Raw genomic sequence first — 8837 nt, forward strand, 5'->3', positions numbered from 1 at the left:
AGGTTGAGTCAACTTTAATCCATGTCAACTGGCTGCAAGTGTCCGGGATTGGCATCCGCATCGTCGCAGCTACAGCCACAAAATTTGGCACAGTCACACGTCTGGACCCCGAGAGCGTCATAGGCTATGTTGTGAGGCGAAATTTTAACCACATGCGTTCCAATTCACCAAACAATTTTGCCCCTATCTACATAATGGGGGAAAAAGTGTGTGTGTATCAATGTCATAATAGGTTGCAATGGCGAAGATGCTGTCACAATGGTTGCCATGGTGACGATGATGTCTTAATAGGTTGCAATGGTGATGGTTATGTCATAACGGTTGCCATGGTGATAATGATGTCATAATGGGTGTATGGGCACTTGACTATGGGATGTAGTATGTGTGATGGGTATATGGGCACGGGACTATGAGACGAAGGATATGTGATGGGTATATGGGCACTCGACTATGGGATGGCGAATATGTATGATGGGTATATGGGCATGGGACTATGGGATGGAGAGTATGTATGATGGGTGCATGGGACTATGGGATGGAGGATGTGTGATGGGTATATGGGCACTCGACTATGGCATGGAGGATATGTATGATGGGTATATGGGCACAGGCCTATGGGATGGTGGATATGTATGATGGGTATATGGGCACGGGACTATGGGATGGCGGATATGTATGATGGGTATATGGGCACGGACTATGGGATGGAGGATAATTATAATTTGTTATAACTAACCACAGTTAGTTACTATGCCCTGGCAGTGCTGGGCTCTTCAGCTAGTTACAAATAAAAAGGAGGATGAAAACAGAAAATGAACACTCACATTATGCTTAGGTCATCTTAGGCAGAAACAGGCAGGTAGGAGGAGCCAAACTTCACAATGCATTGAAGGGGGGCCTGGATGCAGCAGTTTCCCAGGCTAGAAGGGGGCTGTCCAGTCTGAAAGTGACTTATACCCCTGGGCTTGTGACATCAATAAAGGGGCTGGTTTTTCGGCCCCCTCCCACAGCTTTCAGAGGTACAATCTGGCTAAAAAACTTATAACAATCATAACTTGGCTTGAGAACCTAGCAGAATAACGTCAGACACATCACCCAGCTTATCTTGAAGTCAGCTTTCTGCTGACTCCAAACACTGGCTATCTGTTCCCTTCGATTCAGGAGAAATCCATTTCTCTGGTTCTGTCGATACTATAATTTAGCAACAAGCGCTGTAGCGAAGCTTCATCAGAGCACGTTCTAAATATGTATCTGTCATTTTTCTGTCATGGATTGGGTCCGAATTACAGCCTCTTTAATATTTTTCACACACATGGGCTTAGACAAAGAAAATTTCTCTCCTAGCTAATGAACATTCCTTGCAGTGAGGAGGGGGAGTCAGGAAGGAGTGAGTGGCTGTAGTCTCATGTTACAGTGAGTGTGTGCAAAGATAAATGCACAGGCGAACACACGGCTGCAATGTGTGACAAGGGGGAAGGGAAAGGGAGTTGCTTGTCTCTGGGCAGCTATGCATCGTTCTAGAAAGTGTAGAGAATGGAAGATTCTGGAATGTTCTGGAAAAGTCATACATAATATTTTACATTATCGTTAGACGGGTTGTAATTTTGAATAACACCATTCATTTTACCACATAGTGTACTGAAAAACAGAAAAAAATTCCAAGTAGGAGAAATTGTGAGAAAAAAAAAATTGGACATTATTTTTTGAGAATTGCTTTTATGATGCACATTTTGTGGTAAAAAAATGACTTTGCGATATGATTCTGCTCATCTGTATGATTACAGCGATACCAAACGTCCAATTTTTTTGCTATTTTAGTGGTGAAAAAAAAAAATCACAAGTTTGCAAGTAAAATTCAGGGGTTGTCTCCATTTTCAGAGACCCATAAGGCTATGTGCACACGTTGCGGATTCTGCTGCGGATCCGCAGCGTTTTTTGGCTCTGCGGAACTGCAGCAGATTTAGCTGTGTTGTACAGTACCATTGTTTTCAATGGTAAACTGAAAAACGCTGTGCACGTGCTGTAGATTTTTCCACACCGATTTTCTGCGGGTTACAATCCGCAGCATGTCAACTCTTTGTGCGGAATCCGCAGCGGTTTCACACCTTCTCCACTGTGGTTTTTTTCACTATTCTTAATAGTCACTGACCAAATTTTCATATATGGTACTGACACAACTTGTCAGACCCAACAACGGGACTTCTTGCTACTGTAAAAGTGCTACCTTTGTGTGTAGCCTTAAATTCCCTAATTATCCCTGATGATCCCTCTGAACGGAGGGGGAAATCCATGAGGGGGCTACATGCTTATTTGTAGGTAACATCCAGCAGGCCTTCCCTTGGAGACCACCTTTCATCAGACCCCCAGCTGTCATTGCAGCCCATTGACAACCCGCGATCACATTATGGGCGCATCGAATGACGCACTCCCATACTGGCGTATGTTAAATGCCGGTATCAGAGTTTGACTGAGGCATATAACAGGTTAACAATTGCAGGCGGAGCTCCACTCCTGGCTGTAGCACACAGCCTTCACCCACTGGATATGGGCGAGCTCACCCTGTGAGTCCGCTCCATATACCCATTTCCTACTTGCGCCATATATGTACGTTGCATGTCGTGAAGGGGTTAAAGAGATACTGTGACTATGTCAACAGTAGGCAGTTTTTGCTCTTATTTTTATTCCCACTGCTCCCCTGAGTTTCAATTTTTGCTATTTTTTTTTTCAATCTGCCTTCCGATTCCAGAAATATGGGCCTCTAAAATGCTCACATATAAACAGGGACAGCACCAGGTCAGCGACTCTGAATCCCAGCAGTGAGTACATTGCACACGGTTAGCATTATACTTATTAGGTGTTGGGGAAAAAACTTTTTAAAGTCAATCTGCCACCAGATTTCACAATAGGTTATAAAATACATTTCTTAGACCGGGTGAGGCTGGTGTACTCACTAAAAAAATTAACTTGAGCATTTTATCACTCTGGAATCCTAAAATGTTCATTTTAGGAAGGGCATCTTTAGCAATGGATTATACAGTCATCTTTTATTTTAACGGTAGATTTTCAATGTTAGTACACTAACCTGATTAAGGGTAAAAAATCTATATAACTATGTAATCAGTTTATGTTGTGAAATCTGGTGACTGATCTACTTTAGAGAGACTTCCTGGAATAAGCTGAAAATGCAAACTTTTGACGAAAAGATAAAATGAAAGCAAAGCATCAAGCCTTCCCCAAAAGGCCCCCCTCACAGACTACTGTTGGCTAGCCCCATCAATATTAATTTGTTCGGCCTATAGTCCAGTGGTTATGGGGGTGCAGGTCAACTGATGGTCTGGAGAGATATTGATTGGGCATGTCCAATTTCAAATTGCTGATCGCATTTTCCTCCCGGAGATAAGGCATCAACCGACTTGTTTAGTCAGCAACTTTCTCATAGAGAACACAGGAGCACTCTGCTGAGCAAGCACTCCTGTATATGGGGGAGCGCACTCTGCTGAGCGAGCGCTCCTGTATATGGGGGAGTCAGCTGGGGTGGCTGTTGGCCGAAAGATTGGCTGAAGCATAGTTCGATTGACAGACATTTAATGTGTATCCCCGGTCCCCGTCAGACTCTGATTGATGGGGCTCTTGTACAGAGCCAGTAATTGCATCACTGATAGCCTTTTACAAGCTAGGCCATCACATGTGTGCAGCTAGCAGAAGCTCCCAAAGTCCAGATCCCGGCTTTTTCCTGCAGGGGAAAAAGGTCCTCAGAATATATTGGATTAGGAAATCTGACTGCTGCTTTATGTAGTTTCTATTCAATTTCTTTAAAAATCCCAATTTCTGTGAGATATTTGTTCTCTGAGAGTTCCCCCATTCTTCACAATTGTGTCTCGGGATTTTTCGGCAGACAGGGGAGATGACAAGGGAGCTGCGCAGAAGATGTAATTGTTCTGCAGTAAATGCTGAGGCAGCAGAATATTCTATAAATCAATGTGCGGAGAATGGTGATGAGGGTGCGCGTTTCTTCTCGATACACTGTCAAATTTGTATTGTTAAATGTAATTACGCAGACAAGCAATGTATTTCTTGGCAGTCAGCAAGGGATGTTAGATTGTTATCGCAGGAATTTAACCCCTTGTGCTCTTGACCCAGCGGCTCCTATCATACTAATACGGGACTAACTGCTAAATGGGGAACCGCTGATTATACTTAAAGCTGCCAGTCGCCGAACACACATGTTTCTATCGCAAGTCCGTATTCTCAATCCAACAACTAGAGATGAGCGACTTTGCCTTTTTTAGGGTCGAGTCGGGTTTCATGAAACCCGACTTTCTCAAGAGTCGAGTCGAACGAAATCGGCCGACTATAGGGAAAAGTCGGAGGTCCGACTGAAACACGAAACCCAACGCAAGTCAATGGGGAAGCAAAGTCGGCAGGGAGTGGAGGACAGTAGAGTTGAGCGAAACAGGTCGGCCAGATTCATAAGTCACCGACTTATGGCAAAGTCGGGTTTCGCCGACCGAAACCCGACCACAGCGTGAAGTCGGCCATGCGGTCGGCAAAACGAGCGCCAAAGTCGGATTTTCCAGAATGCTTGCACGTGACTTTTTTCAGCCACTAAGTAAGGACGTACACTGTGGGCAACGAGATGACATGTGCAGCGTAGAGAGAGAGAGTTTTAGCGCACTTTAAAAAAGCGGTCCGGCATGTAGGTGTGTTTCCTGTCCTCCACTCACTGCACATGTCATCTCGTTGCCCACAGTGTACGTCCTTGTTCAGTGGCTGAAAAAAGTCACGTGCAAGCATTCTGGGAAATCCGACTTTGGCGCTCGTTTTGCCGACCGCATAGCCGACTTCACGCTGTGGTCGGGTTTCGGTCGGCGAAACCCGACTTTGCCATAAGTCGGCGACTTATGAATCTGGCCGACCTGTTTCGCTCAACTCTACCAACAACCATTCCAGAAATCCTTGCTGATGAATCTGATATAGGCTGGATTTACCTTCAAGGACTTAGGTACTTGACTTTCTGTTTGACTCATACTCCCTATCAGGAGAAGTTTCCTTAACTTCCCTTTTGTTAAAATCTAGTTTCTTTGCCCGCCTATCTAATGTATATTGGAGTATTTTTACTTTCCACCAACAGCAAATGTAGGCAGCAAAGAAAAACTGGGCATATTTGCTTTCAACATGCCTGATCCCTTATTCTCATGGGAGATAAGTTGCAACACCTCTGTTTAGGTCTGCTCCCCTTTCACCGAGGCCATTCGTTTATCCAACAGCTGTCTAGGGTGTTTGACCACCAATTAGTCTTTTGGCACTAAATTTCTATTAAAACCATGCACAGGCGCTCGGCACACCCTTGGCGTGGTAAACGCTCACTGCACCATTCCACCTGCTTGTTCTCCATCTTTCTTCTTTCCTTGATTTTGGCTTTAAAGGGAATCTGTCACCTATTTTTGGACCTATCCGCTGCTGACACTGCCATCAGGGGCTTATCGACAACATTACAGAATGCTGTAGATAAGCCTCCGATGAAACATGAAAGATAAGAAAAAAAGTTTTATATACTCACCCAGAGGTGGTCCGGTTTTGGTCCGATGGGTGTCGCGGTCCAGTCCGGCGCCTCCCATCTCTATGCAGTAACATCTTCTTCTTTGCTTCCTGTCCCGGCTCCAGCGCAGGCGCACTGTTCTGCCCTCAACTGGGCAGAGCAGTGTGCCTGCGCTGGAGCCGGGACGGGAAGCAAAGAAGAGGACATCACCGTTAGAAGATGGGAGGCGCCGGACCAGACCGAGACACCCATCGGCCCAAGCATACCTCCACAGGCCGTGTCTGATCAAATTATGGCATCTTTTGTACATCTCCACACAGATGAGAGCCATAATACTGCAGTGTATGTAAGCTGTAAGTCTACTTTACGATATCCCGTTGGGCAGTTAGTACAGGTCATATAAAGTCTTCAGCACATCGGTGGGGAGAAGGACAAACTTTTAAAATTATTTAGAGGCCGATTAATCAAAACTGAGATATTACCTGCTAGATTTGACGAAGTGTGCTCTCGCATAAGGTGTGCAAAATTCATTAAAGGGGTTGTCCAGGATTTTATATTGATGGCCCTTCCTTAGGCCAGGTCATCAATATCTAATTTGTGGGGCTGCTACACCTGCCAGTCCTATCAATCAGCTGTTCCCAGTGTCAGCAGTGGCTGAACGGTGCCGGCAGTGGCTGAACGGTGCCGGCAGTGGCTGAATTATCCACCTCCATCAGCTGTATAATGGCCGCATTTGAATACTGCAGACCCACCTCTGTTAATTTGATTAGGGGCGTATGTGCAGTATCCGGTCACAGCCTTTATACATTCAGTGGAGCTCGGTAGTTCCATTCCGCAACTGATCACTTCCAGCCACCGCTGGCGGCACCGAGAGCTTCTGATCGTTGTTGCATCACTATCAACTTGACATTCATGACTTATCCTAAGAATAGGCCATCAATATAAAGTCCTGGGCAACTCCTTTAATAGGCACGTGCTTCTCAAGGCATTTGGCACATCTTTCAGGTGTTGTGTACCAGCAGAGATGAAATGTAGTTCAATCATTGACTGGAGTACTGTACATTTATAGTAATTTACACCACTTTTTGCAGTATAAAATTATCATCAATTTGTCGACACCCATCCATTTTTTTTTATGTGGGAGTTGGCAGAAAAATGGCAAAAGTTCCAAAACTTTAGCAGGCGTCCGAGTGGTAACATTTCAATCAGTTTTACGCCAGAATTCTAGTTCAAACTGTGTGATGAATCTGCTCCTAACGCATTTCATGTTTTTTTTATTTTTAGCAAAGTAAATCCTAACTGAAGTTTGAACTTTATACTTCTAGATTTGACATTGCTTTTTTCATCTGATTGTTAATGACTTTTCTACTCTTGTAGGTCTGTCGAGTTGCATATGAGATAATGCAGACGCTCCATCCTGATGCTTCGGCTAGCTTTCACTCCCTGGATGATATTTATTATTTTGGAGGACAAAATGCTCACAACCAAATTGCGATATATCCCCACCACCCAAGAAATGCAGAAGAAATACCTATGGAACCTGGGGACGTTATTGGCGTGGCCGGAAATCACTGGGACGGCTACTCAAAGGGTGTTAATCGTAAACTGGGCCGGACCGGTCTTTATCCGTCATACAAAGTTAAGGAAAAAATTGAAACAATCAAATACCCGACATATCCAGATGCCGACAAATGAGAGAAGACTGCGGCCTGATAGTCGACGCTACCACGTGTCCAGTGAAACATGAGAAAGACCAAACTTCAATTCCAGCAAGACAGGAAGCTGTTTTACCTTAAAGGGATTTCAGTGGAAGTTCCTATGTTCAGAACATTCACAATGCAAAACTTTCTCGCTAACGTTTCAATCTTGTCTTGACGATCAGGCTGGTCAATAGAGCGTGGTGCTCTCCTTCTGCCATTAACTGACAGACGTTAAACACTGCCATATTGTGCAATTAGGGTGACATGCGGACGTTTTATACTTGCAAGGTTTTCAGCGATGATGCCTGTCATTAAGAATCCAGCACAGCCTGAAGCACTGTGTGGATTCCCCCGTCTTTTAAGTAGCATTGTGACTACAGCAGTTACCGTACTCCCCCAGTCCAAAGGAAGTCAGTCCAATGGTTTCACTTGAAGATGTTGATTTGTCAAGATCTCCCTCGATAAAGAGTCAACCCACGAATGAATCATCACGCAGACAAAACCATTCACTGTTCGTTACTGTAGGAAGACTTTTTTCTTTTTGTTCTTTTTTTTTGTATAAATTCTCCATGAGATAATTCTTAAACCTGTGTTTCTTGGCATTGTCTTTGATAACAAATAATTAAATAATATAAAAATGACCTATTTATAACTTTGTGCAAATTGTTGAGAAAAGTGGATGGGTCCCTGTGGTAGGACTGTTGCAGGGCGGTACACAGGAGTGCTCTTATGTCTGTAATAATAGCTTTTCTTTTGATTTTTCTGAACTTTCTCGATATAGGAACGTATCTTCATTATTAAGTTTTTTTGACGTGTAGAGATCGGATCCTTTTAGTGGAACTAAAATTTCTTATGAGCCAATCTCTGTGAGAATAGTTTGTGCTACCAGATGTGATAGATATATATATATATATATATATATATATATATATATATATATATATACAGTTGTGGCCAAAAGTATTGACACCCCTGCAATTCTGTCAGATAATACTCAGTTTCTTCCTGAAAATGATTGCAAACACAAATTCTTTGTTATTATCTTCATTTAATTTGTCTTAAATGAAAAAACACAAAAAGAATTGTCCTAAAGCCAAATTGGATATAATTCCACACCAAACATAAAAATGAGGGTGGACAAAAGTATTGGCATTGTTCGAAAAATCATGTGATGCTTCTCTAATTTGTGTAATTAACAGCACTTGTAACTTACCTGTGGCACCTAACAGGTGTTGGCAATAACTAAATCACACTTGCAGCCAGTTGACATGGATTAAAGTTGACTCAACCTCTGTCCTTTGTCCTTGTGTGTACCACATTGAGCATGGAGAAAAGAAAGAAGACCAAAGTACTGTCTGAGGACTTGAGAAACCAAATTGTGAGGAAGCATGAGCAATCTCAAGACTACAAGTCCATCTCCAAAGACCTGAATGTTCCTGTGTCTACCGTGCGCAGTGTCATCAAGAAGTTTAAAGCCCATGGCACTGTGGCTAACCTCCCTAGATGTGGACGGAAAAGTAAAATTGACAAGAGATTTCAACGCAAGATTGTGCGGATGTTGGATAAAGAACTTTGACTAACATCCAAACAAGTTCAAG

At 43.4% G+C, this 8837-nt stretch overlaps 1 protein-coding gene across 4 annotated transcripts in view; it reads left to right on the top strand.

Moving 5' to 3' along the window:
• The window catches only part of FUT8 (fucosyltransferase 8), a 316159-nt gene extending 308279 nt beyond the window's left edge, over positions 1-7880 (top strand). For all 4 annotated transcript variants that reach the window (XM_073551365.1, XM_073551366.1, XM_073551364.1 and 1 more), the window contains one exon: positions 6917-7880. In XM_073551365.1, the coding sequence (XP_073407466.1) occupies positions 6917-7234 (318 nt within the window). In that variant the 3' untranslated portion in view covers positions 7235-7880. The remainder of the gene's footprint in view (positions 1-6916) is intronic.
• The last annotated feature ends 957 nt before the right edge of the window (positions 7881-8837 follow it).

This window comes from Dendrobates tinctorius, unplaced genomic scaffold (genome assembly GCF_039654945.1).
Source record: "Dendrobates tinctorius isolate UK_male_01 unplaced genomic scaffold, ASM3965494v1 ptg000175l, whole genome shotgun sequence".
Lineage (NCBI taxonomy): Eukaryota > Metazoa > Chordata > Amphibia > Anura > Dendrobatidae > Dendrobates > Dendrobates tinctorius.